The sequence below is a fragment of the Salvelinus fontinalis genome, chromosome 13 (genome assembly GCF_029448725.1).
Source record: "Salvelinus fontinalis isolate EN_2023a chromosome 13, ASM2944872v1, whole genome shotgun sequence".
Lineage (NCBI taxonomy): Eukaryota > Metazoa > Chordata > Actinopteri > Salmoniformes > Salmonidae > Salvelinus > Salvelinus fontinalis.
Window position 1 is genome coordinate 53031152 of NC_074677.1, and position 27103 is coordinate 53058254.

Below are 27103 nucleotides of genomic sequence, written 5' to 3' on the forward strand. Positions count from 1 at the left end.
TGTTGGCAAGCAATAAACATTTCAGAACAACTATGGCTGAATTATTATCCTTACACTTTCAAAAATACTAATAGAATAAGACATGGGAGAGATGACGAATTTTGGCAAAGATATTTATTTATAGACTAATAGAAATCAGTAGCGGATTTACGGGCGACATGTGCAGCATCTTGCGGGCGGGTGGGCGCTGAGGGGGGGGGGTTCGCCCAGGGCGCCATACAAGCTACAACCGCCACATACACTTGAAACAAATAGCCAAACCGAAAACTGCAGACAAAAATGTTTTCTGCTACTAAGATCAGTGAAATGTAGGCTAAACTGACAGAGTGCAGAGTAGAAATCTCAACTAGCAAGCAAGTCGCAGCAATGAAGAACGCGAAGGGGGGGAGATTTTCGCCACAACACCGGATCCCCATTACATCATTGATGGAAGGACCAACTGTAGCCCAATTAAAGGCATGAAGTCAAAACTACGTATTTAATTGCGTTCAATAGCTTTAAACGTTGCCATTAAATAACTACACCGAACAAAAATAAACATGTAAAGTGTTGGTCCCATGTTTCATGAGCTGAAATGAAATATCCCAGAAATGTTCCATATGCACAAAAAGCTTATTTCTCTAGAATGTTGTGTGCAAATTAGTTTACAACCCTGTTAGTGAACATTTCTCCTTGGCAAAGATAATCCATCCACCTGACAGGTGTGGCATATCAAGAAACTGATTAAACATAATGATCATACTACAGGTGCACCTTGTGCTGGGGACAATAAAAGGCCACTCTAAAATGTGCAACACAATCCCACAGATGTCTCAAGTTTTGAGGGAGTGTACAGTTGGCATGCTGACTGCAGGAATGTCCACACAAGCAGTTGCCAGAGAATTGAATGTTAATTTCTCTACCATAAGCTGCCTCCAATGTTGTTTTACAGAATTTGGCAGTACGTCCAACAGGCCTCACAACTGCAGACCAAGTACATGCATGGCACGTACATGTGTGGGTGAGCAGTCTGCTGATGTCAATGTTGTGAACAGAGTGCCCCATGGTAGTGGTGGGGTTATGCTATTGGCAGGCATAAGTTTCGGACAACAAACACTATTGCATTTTATCTATGGCAATTTGAATGCACAGAGATACCATGACGAGACCTGAAGCTCATTGTTGTGCCATTCATCCGCCACCATCACCTCATGTTTCAGCATGATAATCCACGGCCCAGTGTTGCAAGGATCTGTACACAATTCCTGGAAGCTGAAAATGTCCCAGTATGCAGGCATACTCACCAGACATGTCACCCATTGAGCATGTGTATCCGATGTGAAATGGCTAGCTAGTTAGCAGTGGTGCGCACTAATAGCATTCAATTGGTGATGTCACTTGCTCTGAGACCTTGTAGTTGTTCCCCTTGCCGTAGCTTTTGTGGCGCGATGGGTAACGATGCTTCAAGGGTGGCTGTTGTGTGCAGAGGGTTCCTGGTTCGAGCCCAGGTAGGGGCGAGGAGAGAGACGGAAGCAATACTATTACACATGTTTGGGATGCTCTGGATCAACGTGTACCATAGTGTGTTCCATTTGGACAATGTAACTGCACTGTCCAATTTACAGTAGCTGATAGTGAAATACCATGCTATTGTTTGAGAGTGCACAGTTATTAACTTAAGTTTATCAATTGGGCGGCAGGTAACCTAGTGGTTAGAGCATTGGACTAATAACCGAAAGGTTGCAAGTTCCAATCCCTGAGCTGACAAGGTAAAGAACAAATCTGTCGTTTTGCTCCTGAACAAGGCAGTTAACCCACTGTTCCTAGGTCGTCATTGAAAATAAGAATTTGTTCTTAACTGACTTTCCTAGTTAAAGGTAAAATAAAAAAATAAATTAGGCACATTTGGGCAGACTTGATAATTTTTGAACAGAAATGCAATGGTTCATTGGATCAGTCTAAAACTTTGCACATGCACTGCTGCCATCTAGCAGCCAAAATCTAAATTGCACCTTCCGCAAAGAAATCAAAAGCTTAGAGAATGGCAATGTTCGACAGGATCTAAACCGTAATGTATCATGGGTAAATTGACTGATCCACAAATAATCATGTAGTTATTTATGATGCAAGGTTCTTTGTAGATCAATCAGTTGGCAGTTGCCTTTACTGTCGGCTGAAATGTCAAAGAAGCCCAATATTTCTCCAGCGTTGCGCAAATCCTGACTAGGCTAAAAGGCTTACCAACATGTCAGGAACATGAGTTATACCTGCTTTCACCTTTTTTACAAAGGGAGACTTCTGTTGCCATACCCAATATTCTTTGATAAAAAAAATTAAAAAGCATAGAAATTATCACAAATTAGATATTTATTGATAGTCAAAATCAAGAAAACAAACATTGGTAAAAAAATAAAATTAAGAAAGGGGGAGGGATCCTTTGTTTGACAAAAAATCTCCAGACCAAACATAAAATGATTCAAGTTTTTATTGTAAACTCTGGTGTTCTGTAGTTTGAGGGTAAATTCCACATGATGGAATAAAAATGCATTACAACTAACAAAAAGATGAAGTGTGTGAACTAAAGTAGGTGTGCTGATGTTTTCAGTGACAGATTCCAGGCTTAAAGCAGTCTCAAGAGAAGGGAAATGAGCTGCCTCAGACTTGAGGAAGCAGGGAGTTGTTGGCAAGGTTGCACTGCCTCTGCCAGTATAGAAATGTCCACTTTCCTCTGCATAAACGACTTGGCACACAATAGTTCTGATTCAGATCTGAGTGGAAGGGGAGAGACATATGTTACCAAGTTACCTGACCCAAAAGCAGACAAAGAATTCAAGCAAAATGGACAGAGCAAAAAGCATTTCACTCAATTGTATGTGATTTTAGTGATTGACTGCATCACACCAATTATTACCTATGGATAGCTTTCCTTGTAACTAGCAAGAGGAATCCTCTACTTACATCATCAATGTCCTCGTCGTCATCTCCAATGTCATCAAACTGAATATCCTCATCGTCGCCAGGTCCAAATGTGTCAGTCTCATTGATTTTAGCTAGGGTGTTAAGACAGTCACAATTAATAAACTAGCCTACTTTTTTTTTTTTTTTTTTTAATAAAAGAGTGAACATGTGCCTATAATTTGAAGCAAGATAATTCTCCATTCCTGGCTTTATTTCATTTTAGTCTTAGGTTAGAGGCTATTAACCTCCCTTATTCCCTCTCTTTTTTAGTGGCCCAAGATACTTACCATGTTCAGGAAGCTCCCCATAGGCCTTCAAACTCCTGGCCTCGTCTGCATTGTACTTAAGGATAACATCGGCTTTTTGGTCCTTCAGGGAAGAATGTAACCATTAGGACATATTCTTCGAACTTTGGGCCTCCCTAATGCCTTGGGTTGTATTATCATAAATAAAAAAATACACTGCACATGTTTTATTAATATTACCTGGTAATCTCGAAGTCCCACAAGGATGATGTCTGAAGTATTGATCCAAACCTGCCCAGGAGCGAAGAACAAGATGTCAGCAAGGACAGCTTGGAGTATGGAAACTGTAATATTTCCAGCATAGAGACAAACTAATCAGGTAGAAGAGTCTGCCAACCCTCATGTCAAACCCAAAGCAGTGTGGAAGTGATAATGGCATTGGATTGCATTTATACAGTACACGTAAGATCTCAATTATCTTCAGTCTACAGCTATTTGCCAAAACACGTGGTGGATATTGTGGCTAATGGCACTACTATATAGGCTACTGTGTACACCATTACCTTTTTCCGTAGCTTTCCTCGGATGTGGCATAGTCGCTTGACTCCATCAAAACACATAGCTTCCAGTCGTCCATTACCCAACATCTTAATCACCTGTGCATATTCTAGATTAGAACAGAAGTTCAGCCAGTTAGTCAATTCATATAGAGGGGGTCACGAGGTGGCTCAAATGTAAGAGCTGAACTGTTAACAGCCCTACTCCCTGGTTACTGTGACCGTATTACCGCCACACAGGCAGGTACCAGTCATGACCGAAGTCAAATTCCACATGACCGCTGAGTCACGGTAATTAGGCTACTCAAACTGCGCTCTGATGCCGCTGATAGTCATTAGTAGCCTTTATTTATTTCACCTTTATTAAGCTAGATAGGCCAGTTGAGAACAAGTTCTCATTTACAACTACGACCTGGCCAAGATAAAGCAAGCAGTGTGACACAAACACAGTGTTACACATGGAATAAACAAATGTACAGTCAATAACACAATAGAACATCTGTATACGGTGTGTGCAAATTAAGGAGGTAAGGCAATAAATAGGCCGTAGTGGAAGTAATTAAAGTTTAGCAATTAACACTGGAGTTATAGATGTGCAGATGAGGATGTGCAAGTAGAAATACTGGTGTGCAAAAGAGCAGAGAAACAAACTAATATGGGGATGAGGTAGGTAGTAGGTTGGATGGGCTGTGTACAGCTGCAGCGATCGGTAAGCTGCTCTGACAGCCGATGCTTGAAGTTAGTGAGGGACATAAGTCGCCAACTTCAGTGATTTTTGCAATTCGTTCCAGTCATTGGCAGCAGAGAACTGGAAGGAAAGGCGGCCAAAGGAGGTGTTGGCTTTGGGGATGACCAGTGAGATATACCTGCTGGACCACGTGCTACGGGTGGGTGTTGCTATGGTGACCAGTGAGCTGAGAAGGCAGAGCTTTACCTAGCAAAGATTTCTAGATGACCTGGAGCCAGTGGGTTTGGCGGCGAATATGTAGCGAGGACCAGCCAACGAGAGCATACATGTCGCAATGGTGGGTAGACTGCATCCACTGTGATAGACTGCATCCAATTTGCTGAGTAGTGTTGGAGGCCATTTTGTAAATGACATCGCTGAAGTCAAGGGTCGGTAGGATAGTCAGTTTTACGAGGGTATGTTTAGCAGCATGAGTGAAGGAGGTTTTGTTGCGAAATAGGAAGCCGAATCTAGATTACATTTTGAATTGGAGATGCTTAATGAGTCTGGAAAGATAGCTCATAGTCTAGCCAGACATCTAGGTATTTATAGTTGTCCACATATTCTAAGTCAGAACCATCCAGAGTAGTGATGCTAGGCGAGCGGGTGCGGGCACTTATCGGTTGAAGAGCATGCATTTAGTTTTACTAGCGTTTAAGAGCAGTTGGAGGCCACGGAAGGATAGTTGTATAACATTGAAGCTTGTTTGAAGTTTAGTTAAGTGTCCAAAGAAGGACCAGAGGTATAGAGAACGGTGTTGTCTGCGTAGTGGTGGATCAGAGAATCACCCGCAGCAAGAGCGACATCATTGAAATATACTGAGAAAAGAGTCGGCCCGAGATTTGAACCCTGTGGCACACCCATAGAGACTCCCAGAGGTCCGGACAACAGGCCCTCCAATTTGACACACTGAACTCTATCTGAGAAGTAGTTGGTGAACCAGGCGAGGCAGTCATTTGAGAAACCAAGTCTGTTGAGTCTGCCGTTAAGAATACGGTGATTGACAGTCGAAAGCAGTGGCCAGGTCGATGAATACGGCTGCACAGTAACGTCTCTTATCGATGGCGGTTATGATATCGTTTAGGACCTTGAGCGTGGCCGAGGTGCACCCGTGACCATCTCGGAAACCGGATTGCATAGCGGAGAAGGTACGGTGGGATTCGAGATGGTCGGTGATCTGTTTGTTCACTTGGCTTTCGAAGACTTTAGAAAGGCAGGGCAGGATGGATATAGGTATGTAACAGTTTGGGTTAGAGTTTCCCCCTTTGAAGAGGGGCATGACCGCGGCCGCTTTCCAATCTTTAGGAATCTCAGACTATACGAAAGAGGTTGAACAGACTAGTAATAGGAGTTGCGACAATGGCGGCAGATAATTTTAGGAAGAGAGGGTCCAGATTATCTAGCCCAAGTGATTGGTAGGGATCCAGATTCTGCAGTTCTTTCAGGACATCGGCTGTCTGGATTTGGGTGAAGGAGGGGGGGGGGGCTTGGGCCAGTTGCTGCGGGGGGTGCAGAGCTGTTGGCCGGAGTTGGGGTAGCCAGGTGGAAAGTGTGGCCAGCCGTAGAGAAATGCTTATTGAAATTCTCGATTATCGTGGATTTATCGGTGGTGACCATGTTTCCTAGCCTCAGTGCTGTGGGCAGCTGAGAGGTGCTGCTCTTATTCTCCATGGACTTTAGTGTCCTAAAACTTTTTGGAATTAGTGCGGCAGGATGCAAATTTGTGTTTGAAAAAGCTAGCCTTTGCTTTACTGACTGACTGTGTATATTGATTCCTGACTTCCCCAAAAAGTTGCATATCGCTGGGACTTTTCGAAGCTAGTGCAATGCACCAGAGGATGTGGTTGTGCTGGTCAGGGGCAGTCAAGTCTGGACTATATCTGTTCTTAGTTCTACATTTTTTAAGGGGCATGCTTATTTAAGATGGTGAGGAAGGCACTTTAAGAACAACCAGGCATCCCCTGACAGGGTGAGGTCAATATCCTTCCAGGATACCCGGGCAAGGTCAATTAAGAAGGCCTGCTCGCAGAAGTGTTTTAGGGAGCGTTTGACAGTGATGAGGGGTGGTTGTTTGAGATCCTGGTTGAAAACAGCAGAGGTGTATTTAGAGGGCAAGTTGGTCAGGATGATATCTATGAGGGTGCCCATGTTTACAGATTTGGGCTTGTACCTGGTAGGTTCCTTGATCATTTGTGTGAGATTGAGGGCCTAACAAACTTGCTAATGGCTCGGTACTCAGCGCTCCATTGTCCCTCCATCAGGTCCTAACTTCCTGGTACTCAGTGCACTATTGTCCCTCTAATCATTCTGACATCAATGCAATCTAACATCTAATCAAACACTTCATGAGAGCCCTGGCATTCATTCAGAGTCTGAGCGGAATAGGATCACCTGTTGTGCAGGGAGAGCCAGCTTCTCATAGCTGGTTGATGCATGGAGTTAAATAAGGGTTCTTATAATGAGCCCATGTTAAACAACATTTCTGTAGGCTATGCAATTGTGAGAAAACAGAGTTTTGATGGCCTCTATTAAAAAGACGATCCCATCAGCTTTCTATAGACTAGGCCTACTATATTTATTTCTCAACTTCCCTAATATTAAGCACATTGCTTCTCTTTCCAACCGGAGTAGCATACCTGGCTGGCATAAAAATTAACCGCAGGAAAAGCGTCCTCCATTCGCTATTCAAGTGCATACAGATGACGTCTTTTCCCCCCCGGTTCCAATATGTGCATGACAGCCACGTATGCTAAATCAAAACTAAAATCGCACATAAAATACTAGTCAAAAGTTTGGACACACCTGCTCATAGAATAATAGCGACGTAAGCAGAAGTGTTCAAATCAAAATATATTTGATATGAGATTCTTCAAAGTAGCCACCCTTTGCCTTCACAGCTTTGCACACTCTTGGCGTTCTCTTAACCAGCTTCACGAGGTAGTCACCTGGAATGCATTTCAATTAAAAGGTGTGCCTTGTTAAAAGTGAATTTGTGGAATTTCTTCCCTTTATGGGTTTGAGCCAATCAGTTATGACAAGATAGGGGTGGTATAGAGAAGATAGCCCTATTTGTAAAAAGACCAAGTCCATATTATGGCAAGAACAGTTCAAATAAGCAAAGAGAGACGACAGTCCATCATTACTTTAAGACAAAGGTCAAACATTTCAAGAACTTTGAAAGTTTAAGTGCAGTCGCAAAAACCATCAAGTGCTATGACGAAACTGGCTCATGAGTACTGCCACAGGAAAGGAAGACGCAGAGTTACCTCTGCTGCAGAGGATAAGTTCATTAGAATTAACTACACCTCAGAATGCAGCCCAAATAAATCCTTCAGAGTTCAAGTAACAGACACATCTCAACATCAACTGTTCAGAGGAGTAGGGCCTTCATGGTCGATTTGCTGCAAAGAAACCACTACTAAAGGACACCAATAATAAGAAGAGACTTGCTTGGGCCAAGAAACAGGAGCATTGGACATTAGACCAGTGGAAATCTGTCCTTTAGTCTGAGTTCAAATTTGAGATGTTTGGTTCCAACCGCAGTGTCCGAGACGCAAAGTAGGTGAACGGATGATCGCCACATGCTTGGTTCCCACCGCGAAGCATGGAGGAGGTGGTGTGATGGTGCATTGCTGGTGACATCGTCTGATTTATTTAGAATTCAAGGCACACTTAATCAGCATGGCTACCAGAGCATTCTTCAGCGATACGCCATCCCATCAGGGTGGCTACTTTGCCTTTTAGGTTACTAAACTCAGCAAGAAAAGAAAGGGACGTTTTCTGGACCCCGTCTTTCAAAGAGAATTCGTAAAAATCAAAATAACTTCACAGATCTTCATTGTAAAGGGTTTAAACACTGTTTCCCATGCTTGTTCAATGAACCATAAACAATTAATGAACATGCACCTGTGGAACGGTCGTTAAGACACTAACAGACGGTAGGCAATTAAGGTCACAGTTATGAAAACTTAGGGCACTAAAGAGGCCTTTCTATGCACTCTGAAAAACACCAAAAGAAAGATGACCCAGGGTCCCTGCTCATCTGCGTAAACGTGCCTTAGGCATGCTGCAAGGAGGCATGAGGACTGCAGATGTGGCCAGGGCAATAAATTGCAATGTCCGTATTGTGAGACACCTAAGACAGCGCTACAGTGAGACAGGACAGACAGCTGATTGTCCTCGCAGTGGCAGACCACGTGTAACAACACCTGCACAGGATCGGTACATCCGAACATCACACCTGCGGTACAGGATGGCAACAACTGCTCGAGTTACACCAGGAACGCACAATCCCTCCATCAGTGCTCAGACTGTCCGCAATAGGCTGGACTGACGGCTTGTAGGCCTGTTGTAAGGCAGGTCCTCACCAGACATCACCGGCAACAACGTCGCCTATGGGCACAAACCCACCGTCGCTGGACCAGACAGGACTGGCAAAAAGTGCTCTTCACTGACGAGTCGCGGTTTTGTCTCACCAGGGGTGATGGTCAGACTCGCGTTTATCATCAAAGGAATGAGCGTTACACCGAGGCCTGTACTCTGGAGCGGGATCGATTTGGAGGTGGAGGGTCCGTCATGGTCAGCATCATTGAACTGAGCTTGTTGTCATTGCAGGCAATCTCAACTCTGTGCGTTACAGGGAAGACATCCTCCTCCCTCATGTGGTACTCTTTCCTACAAGACAGGAATGTCAGTGTTCTGCCATGGCCAGCGAAGAGCCCGGATCTCAATCCCATTGAGCACGATCTGTCGGATCTGAGGGTAAGGGCTAGGGCCATTCCCCCCAGAAATGTCAGGGAACTTGCAGGTGCCTTGGTAGAAGAGTGGGGTAACATCTCACAGCAAGAATTGGCAAATCTGGTGCAGTCCATGAGGAGGAGATGCACTGCAGTACATAATGCAGCAGGTGGCCACACCAGATACCGAATGTTACTTTTGATTTTGACATCCCCTTTGTTCAGGGACACATTATTCAATTTCTGTTAGTCACATGTCTGTGGAACTTGTTCAGTTTATGTCTGTTGTTGAATCTTGTTATGTTCATACAAATATTTACACAAGTTTGCTGAAAATAAACGCAGTTGACAAGTGAGAAGACGTTTCTTTTTTTGCCGAGTTCACATGATTCCATGTGTGTTATTTCATAGTTTTGATGTCGTCACTATTATTCTACAATGTAGAAAATAGTAAAAATAAAGAAAAACCCTTGAATGAGTAGGTGTGTCTAAACTTTTGACTGGTACTGTATTATTTAGTATATGTAAAGAGAAGATTAAATTGAGAATAGTCTGATGGTTGAGAATATTATCATTTGTGAATGATGCCCACCGTGTGCGGTATAAGGCAAGAAACAGAGCATGCATTTTGTGTGTGCCTTTTTCACATCATAGTTGCATGCACCATGTAACCTAGCCTATAGGCCTATATGTTTTGATAAGGTTTATATCACAACTAAAGTAGCCAAATAACCTATAGGTGTAGGACCCCTGGAACATGGTTGGAGAGCCCATAGCCTACAGAGCCCAGTGAAACGTGTTCTTATAAAGCCCAGTCATTGAGCAATCACGTGTGAAAACAGAGATCTGACAGGCCACCATTTAAAAGAGGATCCCGGCTTTCGTGGTGCTATATTTATGGCTAAATTCGTAAAAGTAAGCACATTAATCCGCTTTACAACCAGTGTAGCCTACCTGGCATATTAAAAAAGTACAACAAAAATTTGTGGGGGGGGGGGGGGGGGGGCGCTTGGCAGCATAATTTCTGCTGGGCTTGACAACGACCTTGGTGGTTTCATTTATGATATCCATCGTGGCAGTGGCAGATTAGCTAGTTAGAGCTAACTCTGTATTGGTGGGGCAGAGTTGAGGGAAGCAGCTTTAACTGTAAACTTGACCCCGTCCTTATGAATAAAAATATTACAGGTGGAGGCATATCTCGTTATTCACTTAGCCTACCACAGATGAGCAGCATTTTTTCCAAACTCAAAAGGAGTCATACTTAACTTTGCATTAACTTTCCATAGCGGCCCTACACACAACCCACTCTGCGGCACGTTCTGTCCATGGTGCGGATACAGATTTCGTGCCAACATGTCACTCAATCATTTGAACTTCGGTATTTTTATTCGAGGTCCACCGATTAATCGGAATGGCCGATTTCCAGTTTTCATAACAATCTGTATTTTTTTTTTCTTCTCCAACACTTTGTTTTTGCATTATTTAAACCAAATTGAACATGTTTCATTATTTGAGGCTAAATTGATTTTGATGTATTATATTAAGTTAAAATAAGTGTTTATTGAGTATTGTTGTAATTGTCATTATTACAAAAAAATTTAAAATCTTTAAAATCTGATTAATTGGTATCGGCTTTTTTGGTCCTCCAATAATCGGTATCGGCGTTGAAAAATCATAATCAGTCGACCTCTAATTTTTATATAGGGACATAAAACTAAAACTGTGGGGGCACACGTTTCAATTGAGTGGGTTAATTAAGCCCCCTTTTGCCCCCTCGTGGAGCACGCCAGATTGACAGCGAGGTCAAAACCTGTTTGCTAAATTTACAGGTTAAATCAGGTTGAAGGGGGTCCATGCACTCACCTTGGCCATCCTCTTTAAATACCAGCTCTCTCTTTTCTGATTCATTCTCGTTCTTACCACGTCGCCGATTCTTTCCTCCCTTACCTGTAATGAGAAGATGAGAGATAGTAAACATGTGGCACTGGTAACTGTAATTCCAGTTCCACCTTTCATTGGCATAAAAAGCACAATCAACACAGATAAATAAACCAACCACATGCCTGTAACCTAGCTACAAAGATTTTAACTAACCCCTTTTATATGTGGTAGCTAACTAGTTAGCTAGTGAATGTGACAGCGATTAAGGCAGAGGCTCAAGATGATGGAAACCGCTGGACAGGGATATTGTTGGCCTACCACTAGTTGATGGTAGTCATTCTGCGGCGCAACAGAATGTGACAAAAGCAAGCAAGGCAGTTCATTTAGCTGGATAATCGCCATTTGAATCCCTTATTTTTTTAATAGTCAAATTACGCTTAAATAAACGACGATGGTTGTAACTACGGTTAACGTTTCCACGCTTTCAATACTTGTTCAATGCCATACCGTGCCTTCCTCCGGTTACGTTGCTAAGCATGGGCCGGGAAGCTAGCTAGCATAAACTTCCCCCCTGAAATGGAATAACAACCAAAGACAACATATTTGCTGCGTACCTTTATTCTTCGGCATATTCCCAAACGAACAGACTTTTTTTTAAACGAGTCCTGTTTTTTTCCGTAACAAATGAACCAGCTAGTTTTATTAAAATGGAATGGAAACCAATCCTTGACGATGTCACACACTCTTCACAAAGTTAGCTAGCTAAGCCAGAGATATTAGAGAAAGGAGATGGGAATCTCATTGAGCAATGGATAGAGAAACGTATAACCCTCCACCAGCAGACTGTCGACCAATCGTGTTCACGTTGTACTGCTACGTCACGAGGTTGCTAAAGTCATCGTCACTTAATCCCTTCTAAAAATCAGGTTAAATCAAGAAATCTATATGATATTACATATATTACAATCTATATGATATTCCAAATCTATATGATATTACAGAAAACAAGTTAATTATCTCGGAAAATATTTAATGGTCTACTTCTTTTTCACGAAATTCATGCTGTTGTTTTTTTTGGAGCAAGCGCCCAATTGACTCCCATTCTCTCCTTGAAGGAGATCTCTCCCTGTAGCCCAGAATGCATCGTTCGTCCTATTGACGACGTATGAGCAAACTACACAATGGGCGTTAATAAAACCTTTCCAATTGAGTTTCCCATCTCCTTAACTAAGTTCAGCCAGATATACTTTTTTCTTGCGAAACCTCTGCCTCTTGTGACACCGTACTGCGCTTGCGTGAAGCAGCATTCGTTTCTAAAAAAGTGGTTCTGGTCTCCTACATTGTGGCTTTTCAGTGGAGGAAAGAATAAAATACGGATACATTATTTGATTGTATATTTATTTAATCGTGATTTTTATTTTTTTAAGTTACAAAATAAGCTGCAGACACTTGCCTGGACCACACCTGAGAATGTTTTTTTCATCTGTTAAACATGGATAGACAGATGCCAAAGCAGAGGGGAAATACAGTGTCTATTCTCACCTCCATCTAGCGTGTTACATTTCACAGCAGCTTCTTGGAAAGCCCTTCCCTTTAAAACAAAGCTGTCCTGTGGCCTCAATCATGCACACCAAGTAGAAAATGTTTCATTCATCCACATACAAAAATACATTCTTAATAGGCTCTTAAAATTAGACTTTAAAAGTAATCCTAATTGCTATAAGTATATCCCTTGTTCACGTGTTTCCCTTTATAATCATGAGAAGGACAAAAAAATTTAAAGACTGAGTAAAGCAAAAAAACTTTTGACCCCTGCCCCAACACAAAGGTCTGAGAGAAAGTGCAGCAGCAGAGTTGAGCACATTTTCTCCCCCCAGGTTTGAAAGGGTCTTGGTAAACTGATTGTTGTAGAATTAAGGAGTTTGCCCAATAGATGGGTATAAGCAATAGCCCATATTGAGTACCTATCTTATCTTCTCAGATTTACACAAGTGCATAGGTAGTGGGGGGGACTGGCTTTTGCCATCTTGTGCTCCATGCAATTGGAGGAAACATCCTTGTCATCCTCTCTAAACCCCTTCATCCCGCAGTGCTTAACTCAATCTCTGTTTAAACAGACCTATAGGAAACCGTACAGTTAATTATATTTTTCTAGTAAATATATCTAATTTTCATAAAATAATATATACAGTCTTGTAACTCTTGATCTGTGGGCAGTGAAGATTGTACACGCAAATACATTGTCAAGTTCCTTTTTGGTCTTACACACTGTTCTAACACAGCGGGAGTCAAAACTCACTAATGCACTGGTGCAGTAGCATTAAACAGGTGAGATTGATACTAGTGGCAGGTGGATCACAGGGCTGTGGAAGTCAACTTCTTCACTCCTCTTCGTTGAGCTAATGAGGAGTGTCCTACAGGGTCCAGCACAGGGGGAACATGCATGTTCAGAGCAGAGTAAGTGGCTGCCATCGCACCCTGTAGGAGGAAAGAGTGAACAGTCTTGGAGTCTTAAATTTATCAATACCCAGCAGACTTTCTTTCAGAGTGGCAGAAAAGAGAGACTTTAGTGCATTGAATAAAGTTTTATTGTTACCTTGACCAAATGAGGGGTATCATGTCTATTGAGCTGGTACTTGGGCAACCGGTCCTTGTGTACTATCCAGGAGTGTCGCAGCACCTGAGCAGCAGTTAGCCTCTGGTGGGGGTCCACATGCAGCATCTTCGACACTAGGTCCTAAAGAAAGCAATTCCAAAGTTCAGTTTGTGCATTAACTGCCATTACTACAACATCAAGTACATTGTGCTAGGAACAAAGTATTTACTTTGGAAACTACTATCATAGAGTAATTGGATACTATGGAATGCACAGTGCTGTCATCCAACCGATGTTCCAGACATACCTTGGCCTCTGCTGAGACAGAGTTCCAGTAGCCGCCCGTCAGAGAAAACTTTCCACTGCCAATCCGAGCTAAGACCTCTTCAGGAGTATCTTCTGGTCCATTGGCAAAAGGAGTGAACCTGAAACATCAAGAAAAACACATACATATGAAAGTACTTTATTGGTCCTCTTAAATTGTATTGCATTTCTGTGTTAATATTATATTTGTATGCACATCATTGACTATTGCCTGCATTACAGTTGATAGAGCACACATACCCAGTAAGCATTGTGTAGAGCAGTACTCCCAGACTCCAGATATCACACGCTGCATCATAGCCCTGTTTCTTCAGCACCTAACAACAACATTAAGTATTGCACACTGCATTAGAATACAGAAAGCAAAGAACATTGTGTCACATACTAGACAAACATATTGAAAACTGAAAACACAGACTAGTTATACAGCAGACAAACATTAGCTGAGGATGCAGGTACTAGTCACAGAAACATGTAGAAGAAGAGACACCTCGGGGGCGACAAAGTTGGCCGTGTAGCACGGCGTCATCAGGAGCCCGTTTTCAGCTCTCAGCTGTTTGGCGAAGCCAAAGTCACAGATCCGGATGGACTCTGGGTTTCCAGACTCATCCACATACAGGATGTTACTGGGCTTCAGGTCTCTGTGGACAACCTGAGCAGGGGGACAGATATTTCATCAGTGACATCCTAAGTCAGTGAGTCAAATTTCATAGATGGCCAACTCATATTTCTTATATAGTGTGAGGTTGACCATGCGGTAGGATTTTAACAGCTATGAAATGAATGGATTTTTTCTTGCACAGAGTGAGGCTTTTTACTTGCAAGTGAAGATAATAATAGCCAGCAAAATGTACAAGTATTTAGAAAAATAATAAACTGGATCAAATAAAGCTACTCAAACAAAACCGAGCGGTTGGCCAAACTGTTCCCTGTCCTGTCCCTCAAACAATGAGAACAGGCTTCTTATAGCAATACCCATGGGAAACCCTTACACATACTATATCTGGTAAATTATCATTCAAAGCACATGATATACCACACAGAAATGTTCAGCTAAATATATGTACCTATACCAACACACATCTCAATAAAGGTGCTAGCCTGCTTTAAGCGTCAATAACCTGGGATATAAACATGTACGTCCCCCAGAATAAGCTACTACCACATTACTCGTACCCGAAATAACCATGCGCTCAGACGCGCCCCCATTTCCCCATTAATTCTCTGAACATAAATTAACAGAACTCAACAACGAGAAAAACAGGTACATTTGCGAACAATTCTTTACCTTCAATCTAGCCATTACATTACCAGAGCACGTGCACTTGAATGTTAATTTAGCTCAGAAAAAGCATGCCCAGCACTACAAACAAATGGTTGGCACGCCCCTAAACCAAAATGACTGTCGGCGTAAACTCTAAGATGCATTTCTCTCGTTACAGGCGAACGGTCGGCCGCACCGAAGGACATAGGTAAACACATTCAATTCAATAAATATATGTGCATTCTTATAAACCCATAAAGCGTTATTGATATAAGGTATGTCTTTAAAATTATGTGACAAGATCATAAGTGGATCGTCACATACAGGAAAAGGTCCATATGTTGCTTTGAAAGTACCGAAGTGCTCTAGGTAAAAAATATATAATACATACATGGAATGCATAGTATATTAGTGTAATGTATCATAGTGATGGTGATTGCTTACCCCCTGTACATGCAGGTACTCCACAGTTTTGGTGATGGTGTGGAGAACCGCACTGGCCTCCCTCTCAGAGAAGAACTTCTGTCGGAGGATCTTATCCAGCAGCTCCCCTCCTTTCATCAGCTCTGTCACCAGGTACACGGAGCGCCCATCGTCATACACCTACAGTCAACAGAGCACAACCTCACACTGTTACCTAGAGAGATACTCACAAATAACATGAGTCATTATAGAAGAGTATTCAGCGCAATCACAAAAACAAAACGGAGACAGGAGGCGTAATTAGTCAGAGAAAATATGCCCATAACTCACTCAGAACATAGACATACTAGCCAAACAATGAAACAACAAAACACATGTGAATCTAGAATAATAGCACCATCTTGCTGTAAATTTCAACTGTGGCTCAAAAGCAAAACAGTGGCTCTTGCTTCATGAGCATACTGCGGACGTAATGACTCACATCTTTGAGAGTGATGATGTTGGGGTGCTGTCCGTAACGCAGAATAATCTCCACCTCTTCTGTGGGGTCCCTCTTGGCCTTACTGATGATCTAAGATAATAACATCAGTAATGACCGTTAATCATACCATTCTAACATGGGCAGCCCCAGAGGGAGATATTGACAGTGTTTAAGGACAGTGTTTCAACTCACCTTTACAGCATACTCCATACTGTTGCTCTTCTGAACGCAGCGTTTGCATATGGAGTAAGAGCCCACGCCGATGTCCTCCTTCACATCGTATACATCATTGAACGGTGCTGCGTTTCTGTGGAGTTGCTGAAAAGACAAAGATTCAGATACATAGACCAGTTCTGTTATTTCCACACACAACCATATAATAACAGCAGATCATACCCCATAATGTATGTGTATGTGTTGGTACCTGTATTGAGGTCATGTTCATGCTGGTGGTCTGTGGTGGTTGTCTCTCCTCCTCCGAGATGGCCACGAAGCTGAAGCCTCTGAAAAGCTGGTGGGCGTTGGCACTCGGGGGACAGCCAGGAGAGTCTGTAGGGACAATCCTCACGTCAATCCGCTCGCTACTTTTCATTCACACAATTCATAATAATAATAATAATAATAATAATAATAATAATAGTGGGCGCTTATTTTTCTGGCTATTGTTAAGTTCCAATTCGCCACTTGATGCACAAGTGATATACTGTTGGGCGATGTTCCCATTTAATTAATAAAATAATACGATGACAGATTAAACTTGATGCCGATGGTTTGTGGTCAAGTAATCCGGGTTGACTAGCAGTAAAAACCATGTGAATCTCCCAATTCACCCATGCAGCCCTACTATGTTTGCCTGTGACCCTATACGCCAAACCCACCACCTGACCTATAACCCAAGTGATACAAGCTCTCTAGTGGTGAGAAGACTAAACAGCCACAACACACATCAAAATGGTTCTTACACTTATATTTGTCCTATTTCACGTGTGAATTGGAAATTAGTTTTTTGCATATCCCAATTCCCCGAGACACCCTGGGAGAGTGGGGTCACAGGCAGGGTCAGCCACCATCAACGGCATGGGCACAGACGGATTTTTCATCTTGTCGGCTCTGGGATTCAAACTAGCAACCTTTCAGTTACTGGCCCAACACTCTAACGGCTAGGCTACCTGCCGACCAATAACACTGTTCAGATTTTGAAACTGTGTATTGTAAAAGCGCCAAACAAGAACATTTTATTTACCTCGTGGAGTTTTTGCAGTGAATTCAGAGTCAAAGTAGACAGTGTCATCAGGTCTGCCACTCGCAGGTTTAAAGGGGGGATGGATTTCTCTCCTGAATAATTTCTACAGGCATACCAAGAAAAAGGGATGCTAAATGGAATAAACCTAAACATGTATGTTAAAAACACAAAAAAATACATGTATAATACATAAGGACAGAGCAGTAGGCAGATGGTACACATCTGAATAGCCAAAAACGTACATTCCAGTCAATAGTGGAAAAGAAGAAATGTCTCTTGATCTCTTCCACTCCGTCTGGACCAGCACCTGTGAACAACAAAAACCACACACATTACATCAGGATAGCTGGGGTAATAGGATTGCAGTTGTTAAAACATTCGGACTAGAGTTTTTCCATTTGAGTGTGATTTATTTGAGCCACCCATTAGTTACAAGACACAGCAGAAAATACAATTTTAGTGATGAGATTGATTACCTAGTCTGTTGCCTGGGTTGCGTTTGAACAGGTTACGTAGGAGAGACTGGGCCTCTTGACTCAAGGACTGTGGCATTCCCAGCTTGGCCCTGCAGTGCAAACAAAAAAAGTACTATGGTAGATGAAGAACAAATTATGGCTAACTATTTTAACAGCCTGGTAAAACTGGTACTAGAGAATGGGACATGTTGAGAGAGGATGCACTTCAGTATCATGGTCATGGTTTCCTTCCGATCCTTCCCTTGGAAAGGCAGTGTTCCAGTCAGCATCTCAAACTGGGGAAGATGAAAACAGTGGTCCTGTCAGCCATTGGACACATTGGCCCATACAGGCAGATATGAAGGCACACTTGATACCAGTCAGATATTTGAACACATCCCAGAGTAATAAAAGGTAAAAGAGCTACGCATTCACCATGAGCACGCCGTAGGACCACCAGTCGGCGCTAAGGGTGTGTCCTCGGCGGTTCACGACCTCTGGTGCCATGTACTCCACTGTTCCGCAGAAAGAGTAGGCCTTGTTCTCATGATCAATGGACTCTTTACTCAGGCCGAAGTCTGGAACAAACAAAGGGCAGCAAAATGAGCTTGTGCTGAAATTCTATTCATAATCAAGCAGAAATTTGTACATAGGCAAACTGAGGGCTCCTAAAATGACATACAAAGGTATTAATATGACTAGCAGTGCTTTCCTATTGTGCTTGGTGGCTGAGTCAGGCTAAGTGTGAATATGAAGCATGAATATTTAATAGAAGCAGAGCATTACTCACCAGTGAGTTTGATATGTCCCTGCTCATCTAACAGGATGCTGAAAGGACAGAGTGATCTCAGTCAGAGAGGAAAACAACATCCACCAGCAGAAACTCATACAGTAAATAGACAGTATATAACATTGTCCCTTCTACGCTCAAAATTGATTTGACTCAAAATAACGTTTGGCTTAAATATGAATAATACACATGTATTTTCCAGGTTGCTGATTGGAAGAGAAACAAGTACCTAATGTGCATAAGCAATGTTTATAGCATTAGTGTGATAGATACTTCTCAGGTTTAAGGTCTCTGTAGATGATTCCCAGGCCATGCAGATGGTCCAGGGCCAGAGCCAGCTCTGCCAGGTAGAACTTCACATCCTCCTCTGTGAACATCACCTGGGAGTATGGAGACAGACTGATAACATACCTACTGATACACAAAACACACAGAAATTATTCAAAATGTGTCCTTTTTCTAAATATACTGAACAAAAATAACAATTTAAAAGATTTTACTGAGCTACATTTCATATAAGAAAATCAGGCAATTGCAATAAATTCATTAGGCCCTAATCTATGGATTTCACATGACTGAGCAAGGGCACTGTCATCAGTGGGCCTGGGAGGGCATAGGCCCACTCTCTGGGGAGCCAGGCCCAGTCAATCAGAATGAGATTTTTACCACAAAAGGGCCTTATTACAGATAGAAATACTCCTCAGCCCCCCCCCCCCCCCCCAGACAATCCAGCAGGTGAAGAAGCCGGATGTGGAGGTCCTGGGTTGGCATGGTTACACGTGGTCTGTGGTTGTGAGGCCGGTTGGACGTACTGCCAAATTCTCTAAAATGACGTTGGAGGCGGCTTATGGTAGAGAAATTAAATTAAATTCTCTGGCAACAGCTCTGGTGGACATTCCTGCAGTCAGCATGCCAGTTGCACGCTCCCTCAAAACTTGAGACATCTCTGGCATTGTGTTTTGTGAATTTTTGTTGTTGTTGAGAAATAAGCTTTTTGTGCTTATGAACATTATCTGGGATCTTATACTTCAGCTCATGAAACATAGGACCAACACTTTACATGTTGCGTTTATATTTGTGTTTAGTGTAAAACAATTATATTTAGAAATAAATCGTAGAAAACCCCCTTCAGGATTAGAATTTGGTTTACCTCTTTGGACAGCCGTGTGAATAAATCTCCACCCCTGAGGAAGTCCAGAATCAGGTACAGCTTCCCTTCTGTCTGGAATGCTGTGAAGAATCATGTGTACATGTTCAACTCAAAACTCATCTGTAAATTTTGATAATCTCTCTTTACATCAGACGTTGAAAAAAAAAAAAAATTATGGCAGGTCAGTGAGATGTCTGATAACTCACCGTAATGTAGTCGGACGATAAAAGGATGGTTCACCTCCACCAAAATATCCCGTTCCATCTTGGTCCGGACCCTATCCCGCACTGGTGATACGTGATAAGAATAATAAGTGAAACCCGACTGTATAGAATTCAACAAGAAAGATTGATAATGTAGTTCTAAACCCAGAAAGATTGACACTGTAGTTGTAAAGTAGTTCTTTATATTCAATATAAACAAATTCACAAAAAAGTTTATTCTGTGCACTAGTGTACCTTTCAATGTGGCCTTTTTCAGCACCTTCATAGCATAGAGCTGTCCAGCATCAGGCCCTGTTATTTTCTTCACAAGGAACACCTGAACATCAATAGACAGAGACACAAATCAGTTCAGTTGTTAATCACAACATCTTCCATCAATTTGTCAGTCTCATTTACGCAAATGTTCAGAGATATGATCATACTTCCAACCATAATTCATACAGTTGAAGTCAGAAGTTTACATAAACTGAGTTTAAATGTAGTTGGATAAGGTGTTTCACAATTCCTGACATTTAATCCTAGTAAAAAGTCCCTGTCTTATGTCAGTTAGGATCACCACTTTATTTGAAGAATGTGAAATGTCAGAATAATAGCAGAGAGAATTATTTACTTCAGCTTTTATTTCTTTCATCACATTCCCAGTGGGTCAGAAGTTTACATACACTCAATTAGTATTCGGTAGTAATGCCTTTAAAAATTGTTTAACTTGGGTCAAGCGTTTCAGGTAGCCTTCCACAAGATTCCCACAATAAGTTGAGTAAATTTTGACCCATTCCTCCTGACAGAGCTGGTGTAACTCAGGTTTGTAGGCCTCCTTGCTTGCACACGCTTTTTCAGTTCTGCCCACAAATTTCCTATAGGATTGAAGTCAGGGCTTTGTGATGGCCACTCCAATACCTTGACTTTGTTGTCCTTAAGCTATTTTGCCATAATTTTGCAAGTATGCTTGGGGTCATTGTCCATTTGGAAGACCCATTTGCAACCAAGCTTCAACTTCCTGACTGATGTCTTGAGATGTTGCTTCAATATATCCACATAATTTCCTTCCCTCATGATGCCATCTATTTTGTGAAGTGCACCAGTCCCTCCTGCAGCAAAGCACCCTCACAACATGATGCTGCTCCCCTGTACTTCATGGTTGGGATGGTGTTCTTCGGCTTGCAAGCCTCCCCTTTTTCCTCCAAACATAACGATGGTCAATATGGCCAAACAGTTCTAGAAGACATTTCTCCAAAAAGTACGATCTTTGTCCCCATGTGCAGTTGCAAACCGTAGTCTGGCTTTTTTATGGTTGTTTTGGAGCAGTGGCTTCTTCCTTGCTGAGCGGCCTTTCAGGTTATGTCAATATAGGACTCGTTTTACTGTGGATATAGATACTTTTGTACCTGTTTCCTCCAGCATCTTCACAAGGTCCTTTGCTGTTGTTCTGGGATTGATTTGCACTTTTCGCACCAAAGTACATTAATCTCTAGGAGACATAACGGGTCTCCATCCAGAGCGGTATGATGGCTGCGTGGTCCCATGGTGTTTATTCTTGCGTAATATTGTTTGTACAGATGAACGTGGTACCTTCAGGCGTTTTCTGAGGTCTTGCCTGATTTCTTTTGATTTTCCCATGATGTCAAGCAAAGAGCCACTGAGTTTGAAGGAGGGCCTTGAAATACATCCACAGGTACACCTCCAATTGACTCAAATTATGTCAATTAGCCTATCAGAAGCTTCTAAAGCCATGCCATAATTTTCTGGAATTTTCCAAGCTGTTTAAAAGGCACAGTCAACTTAGTGTATGTAAACCTCTGACCCACTGGAATTGTGATACAGTGAATTATAATTGAAATAATCTGTCTGTAAACAATTGTTGGAAAAATTAATTGTATCATGCACAAAGTAGATGTCTTAACCGACTTACCAAACTATAGTTTGTTAACAAGAAATTTGTGGAGTGGTTGAAAAACAAGTTAATGTTTCCAACCTAAGTGTATGTACACTTCCGACTTCAACTGTATATGAATAATATTATCATTAAGAACAAATAAACATTACAACCACGTCTACAAATGTCAACCTCACACAATTTACCTTCCCAAAGGATCCCTGTCCCAGGACCTTGCGCAGCTCAAACTGCCGCGGATCAGCCTTTTCAGAGCCCTCTTTAACATGGTGTGTGATACTGATCTCATTCACAAAGCTCTCATCCTGTGAAAGAAAAGAGACACAGTCATACCAAAGCCAGACGCGACCCAAATGCACAGCACAGTAGTGTGGAAAAAGTCCAACAATACACAGCACAGCAGTATGGAAAAAGACAACAATACACAGCAATTCTATAAACAAACGCAGATGTGGGTACGAAAACAAACACACGAGACATGCAAAGAATAAGCAAATATACAAGGCAATAGAATGAATCAAATCAAATACATTCACAACCTTTGATTTAAAACCCCACTAAGAAAGAGACTGCATACTCAGCGCCTTTTCTCTGCACTAAAGCAGAGAGTCATACTGTGAGAGGATGGAGAAATAAACTCCCATGCTTTCCCACCAAAACACAACACCAATCCCAATCCAGACCAATCCAGACCCACGTACAGCACACCAGCTTACAGTGAAGTCCTTCTTTGGCCCGTGTTCTGCCCAAGCAGAGGCCAAATCCCCCATGCCGGTGCTGGGCCAACAGAGCCCCTCTCCCTGTGTCAGTGTTGCCGAGAGGCTGCGGTGGGGGAGACTGCGCTGCACTCGGATCAGCCGGGACTGACAGCTTGCAACTGGTTGCCATGCCACCAACACCCCCTCCCATTGCATCAGAGGTGGTGTGGAGGAGGATGACTAAAGACACAGTATGCTCCCTCTCTCTTTCACAGTCACTCTCAGGCTCTTTCGCTACCCCCTCATCTTCGCTAACCATTTTCCTCTCCTTTTACTCAGACGACCCCACCACTACGCCACTTTAATACATAGTACTCAGCATTATTGTGGAGTGCCTGAATGTAGGTGTTTGAGCAAGTGAGTAAGAGAGAGAGGGGAAGAAAACAAAACATAAACACATACACACACACCAACTGTGGAAATTAGACAGTCAGGGAGAAGACAGAAGGTGAGATTATATTTATAAAATGTTTAAACTTACACTGCATGCAGTATCATCATCATCCCCCATGGAGTCATCCATGACCTGTGCAACACATAAAACATTATATCATCTCTCTCTATCCCTTAAGGTCCTTGTGTAATGTGTTATTGTACCCCTTAGCCACGCCCCTAGCCCTACTGTCATTTGTATACTATTTATGTGTACTTGTGGTCCCCATCTACCTTTGTATTGATTTATTATTGTTAATAATTTTTTTTAATTAAAAACTCACAATTGCGGTATTTTTTGACACTGTCTAAATATGCTTCAGGGCCAATTGTTCAGTTGATTATAAAACATGTATAAATAAAACTGTATTTATTAATAAGCCTAGTTTACATGTTAAAACCTGTCCAATAACATTGCATGTTCCCTGTAGTGAGTGAATTACCCAAAGGTCAGCCAGCCCAGCAGCGAGTGAGTGAGTAGCTCATACACTGAGTGAAACAAAACATTAGGAACAAGAACACCTGCCTAATTGCGCTGCACCCCCTTTCCCCTCAGAACAGCCTCAACTCATCGGGCATGGACCACATGGTGTTGAAAGTGTTCCACAGGGATGCTGGCCCATGTTGACTCTAATGCTTCCCACAGTTGTGTCAAGCTGGCTGGATGTCCTTTGGGTGGTGGACCATTCTGAAACTGTTGAGTGTGAAAAAACCAGCAGCGTTGCAGTTCTTGACACACTCAAACCGGTGTGCCTGGCATCTACTACCATAACCCCATTCAAAGGCACTTAAGTATTTTGTCTTGCATTCACCCTCTGAATGGCACACATACACCATTCATGTATCAATTGTCTCAAGGCTTAAAAATCCTTCTTTAACCCGTTGCCTCCTGTTCTCCTACTCTGGTTGAAGTCGATTTAACAAGTGACATCAATAAGGGGTCGTAGCATTCACCTTGTCAGTCTCATAGAAAGAGCAGGTGTTCCTAATGTTTTGTGCACTGTGTATATTGCGATTAGTTTTTTCCCCACAACAGCTTCCTTCCGGCCACAAATGTCGGTTGTTACAATGTAGCAACCTGCACTTGAGAAAATTTGATAACTTAAGATCACAATGCTGTCCTTTTGTTAATCGTTTAAGTTTTAAAATCCGTTTGTGTGAAACTAAAACGAAGTTGCTGTCCCACAAACTCTAGGGAGGACGTCAATTCACAAGAGACCGCGGCAATCATTGACGACAAATGACAGCTACGGTGGCCATAGGTCATTCATTTGCATGCCTATTTACCTCGGTTTCAGAATTGCCCAAAGCCATTTTCTGCCAAGGGTCTGCTCCAAACTGTGCCAAGGGCATCTTCGACAAGAGTTCAGTCGCGAGCTTCCAGTGACTTGAAGCTTTCAAGGTTGAGATAAGTAAAAATATTTCTTGAGGTGGGGGGGTGTCTGTTCAACGAGAAAAACAAAATCGTAAGAGGGTTTCAAAGTAAACGTAACTGTAAGTATAACCTACTTTTATCACTATTCCTAAGGTTTTCTTGAAACTACATAGCTTACACTTTTTCCACAACAAAATCACTCACTTCCGTTCTCAATATGGCGCCGTGGCTCGGTGTACCTGTCTGTCAGAACAGGCTGAGGAATGCGTCACCCATATGCCATTGGTTGGCAGGAACAAGATACCGTCCTCGAGACAGGTAATGATAAGCAATAAACTAAAATGTATCAAATATGCCTTGAGATGAGATGACAAATGTCACCTAGGACTTATATTACAGTGGGGTCCTATTAGTCAAAAAGCCATGTCGTGTAACATTTTATTTTATTTAACCTTTATTTAACTAGGCAAGTCAGTTAAGAACAAATTCTTATTTACTATGACGGCCTACCAAAAGGCCTCCTGCGGGGAAGGGGGCTGGGATTAAAAATACAGGACAAAACACACATCACGACAAGAGATAACATAACACTACATACAGAGAGACCCAAGACAACAACATAGCATGGTAGCAACACAACATGGCAGCAGCACAAAACAGGGTACAAACATTATTGGGCAACATTGAGCCTCCCATCCATGCCATTTAAGAGCAAGGGATAAAAAAAAGTGTCTGTATATATATATATATATATATATATATAAAAGTTTGGACACACCTACTCATTCAAGGGTTTTTCTATTTTCTGTAGAATAGTAGTGAAGACATCAAAACTATGAAATAACACATATGGAATCATGTAGTAACCCAAAAAGTGTTAAACAAACAAAAACAAATTATATTTTAGATTATTCAAAGTAGCCACCCTTTGCCTTGATGACAACTTTGCACACTCTTGGCATTCTCTCAACCAGCTTCACCTGGAATGCTTTTCCAACAGTCTTGCAGGAGTTCCCACATATGCTGAGCACTTGTTGGCTGCTTTTCCTTCACGCTGCGGTCCAACTCATACCAAACCATCTCAATTGGGTTGAGGTCAGGTGATTGTGGAGGCCAGGTCATCTGATGCAGCACTCCATCACTCTCCTTCTGGGTCAAATAGCCCTTACACAGCCTGGAGGTAAGTTGGGTCATTGTCCTGTTGAAAAGCAAATGTCCCACTAAGCGCAAACCAGATGGGATGGCGTATCGCTGCCGAATGCTGTGGTAGCAATGCTGGTTAAGTGTGCCTTGAATTCTAAATAAATCACTGACAGTCTCACCAGCAAAGCAACCCCACACCATCACACCTCCTCCTCCATGCTTCACGGTGGGAACCACACATGCGGAGATCATCCGTTCACCTACTATGCGTCTCACAAGGACACAGCAGTTGGACTCATCAGACCAATTTGGACTCATCAGACCAAAGGACAGATTACCACCGCTCTAATGTCCATTGCTCGTGTTTCTTGGCCTAAGCAAGTCTCTTCTTTTTCTTGGTGTCCTTTTAATAGTGGTTTCTTTGCAACAACTTGACCATAAAGGCCTGACTCACACAGTCTCCTCTGAACAGTTGATGTTGAGATGTGTCTGTTACTTGAACTCTGTGAAGCATTAATTTGGGCTGCAATTTCTGAGGCACTCTAATGAACTTATCCTTAGAGGTAACTCTGGGTCTTCCTTTGCTGTGGCGGTCCTCATGAGAGCCAGTTTCGTCATAGTGCTTGATGGCTTAAAGTAATGCTGGACTGTCGTTTCTCTTTGCTTATTTTATCTGTTCTTGCCAAAATAATTGCTTCCTGTAGCACTAATTCCAAAAAGTTTCGGGACACTGTAAAGTCATGGAGAATAAGAGCACCTCCTCCCAGCTGCCCACTGCACAGAGGATAGGAAACACTGTCACCATCGATAAATCTATGATAATCGATCATTTCAATAAGCATTTTTCTACGGCTAGCCATGCTTTCCACCTGGCTACCCCTACCCCGGCCAACATCTCAGCACCCCCTGCAGCAACTTGCCCAAGCCCCCCCCTTCTCCGTCACCCAAATCCAGACAGCTGATGTTCTGAAAGAGCTGCAAAATCTGGATCCCTACACATCAGCTGGGCTAGACAATCTGGACCCTCTCTTTCTAAAATTATCTGCTGCCATTGTTGCAACCCCTATTACTAGCCTATTCAACCTCTCTTTCGTATCGTCTGAGATCCCCAAAGATTGGAAAGCTGCCACGGTCATCCCCCTCTTCAAAGGGGAGACACTCTAGACCCAAACTGTTATAGACCTATATCCATCCTGCACTGCCTTTCTAAAATCTTCGAAAGCCAAGTTAACAGATCACCGACCATTTGGAATCCCACCGTACCTTCTCCGCTATGCAATCTGGTTTCCGAGCTGGTCATGGGTGCACCTCAGCCACGCTTAAGGTCCTAAAAGATATCATAACCGCCATCGATAAAAGATAGTACTGTGCAGCCATCTTCATCGACCTGGCCAAGGCTTTCGACTCAGTCAATCACCATATTCTTATCGGCAGACTCAATAGCCTTGGCTTCTCAAATGACTGCCTCGCC

General features: G+C 42.5%; 2 protein-coding genes across 4 annotated transcripts; both read right to left on the reverse strand.

The window, feature by feature from the left end:
- Positions 1-2446: 2446 nt before the first annotated feature.
- Positions 2447-11840, reverse strand: LOC129869007 (eukaryotic translation initiation factor 1A, X-chromosomal-like). The gene is made up of 7 exons (XM_055943435.1): positions 11698-11840; positions 11066-11149; positions 3746-3849; positions 3423-3473; positions 3225-3306; positions 2938-3029; positions 2447-2747 (listed from the first exon to the last, which is right to left on the reverse strand). Exons 1-7 carry the CDS (start codon positions 11711-11713, stop codon positions 2742-2744), a joined length of 435 nt encoding a protein of 144 aa, XP_055799410.1. The 5' UTR covers positions 11714-11840; the 3' UTR covers positions 2447-2741.
- A 671-nt stretch (positions 11841-12511) lies between these two features.
- Positions 12512-24727, reverse strand: LOC129869005 (ribosomal protein S6 kinase alpha-3-like). 3 transcript variants are annotated; one of them, XM_055943434.1, is made up of 22 exons: positions 24402-24727; positions 23164-23208; positions 22113-22229; positions 20268-20349; positions 20016-20096; positions 19810-19889; positions 18933-19039; positions 18660-18697; positions 18305-18447; positions 18095-18165; positions 17891-17979; positions 17657-17721; positions 17415-17517; positions 16596-16720; positions 16364-16489; positions 16172-16261; positions 15712-15870; positions 14494-14655; positions 14244-14320; positions 13987-14104; positions 13680-13820; positions 12512-13561 (listed from the first exon to the last, which is right to left on the reverse strand). In XM_055943434.1, the coding sequence occupies exons 1-22, from the start codon at positions 24465-24467 to the stop codon at positions 13439-13441; spliced, it is 2208 nt and encodes a 735-aa protein (XP_055799409.1). In that variant the 5' UTR covers positions 24468-24727; the 3' UTR covers positions 12512-13438. The 3 variants fall into 3 exon arrangements, with proteins under 3 accessions (XP_055799409.1, XP_055799408.1, XP_055799407.1); XM_055943433.1 differs by lacking the exons at positions 23164-23208; positions 24402-24727 and adding an exon at positions 22641-23123; XM_055943432.1 differs by lacking the exons at positions 23164-23208; positions 24402-24727 and adding an exon at positions 22626-23123.
- Between the last annotated feature and the right edge of the window lie 2376 nt (positions 24728-27103).

Bases quoted from the DNA above. Each gene is read 5' to 3' on its own strand.
- LOC129869007 (XM_055943435.1), bottom strand. The intron at 3,850-11,065 runs GTGAGTGCATGG...GTTCTAATCTAG, and splicing joins ATTTAAAGAGGATGGCCAAG to AATATGCACAGGTGATTAAG. The intron at 3,474-3,745 runs GTAATGGTGTAC...GCTCCTGGGCAG, and splicing joins GAGGAAAGCTACGGAAAAAG to GTTTGGATCAATACTTCAGA.
- LOC129869005 (XM_055943432.1), bottom strand. From the start codon at position 22,838: ATGCAATGGGAGGGGGTGTTGGTGGCATGGCAACCAGTTGCAAGCTGT. The intron at 18,698-18,932 runs GTATCTATCACA...CTGTCCTTTCAG, and splicing joins AGAGACCTTAAACCTGAGAA to CATCCTGTTAGATGAGCAGG. The intron at 18,166-18,304 runs GTGAATGCGTAG...CATCTTCCCCAG, and splicing joins GGTCCTACGGCGTGCTCATG to TTTGAGATGCTGACTGGAAC.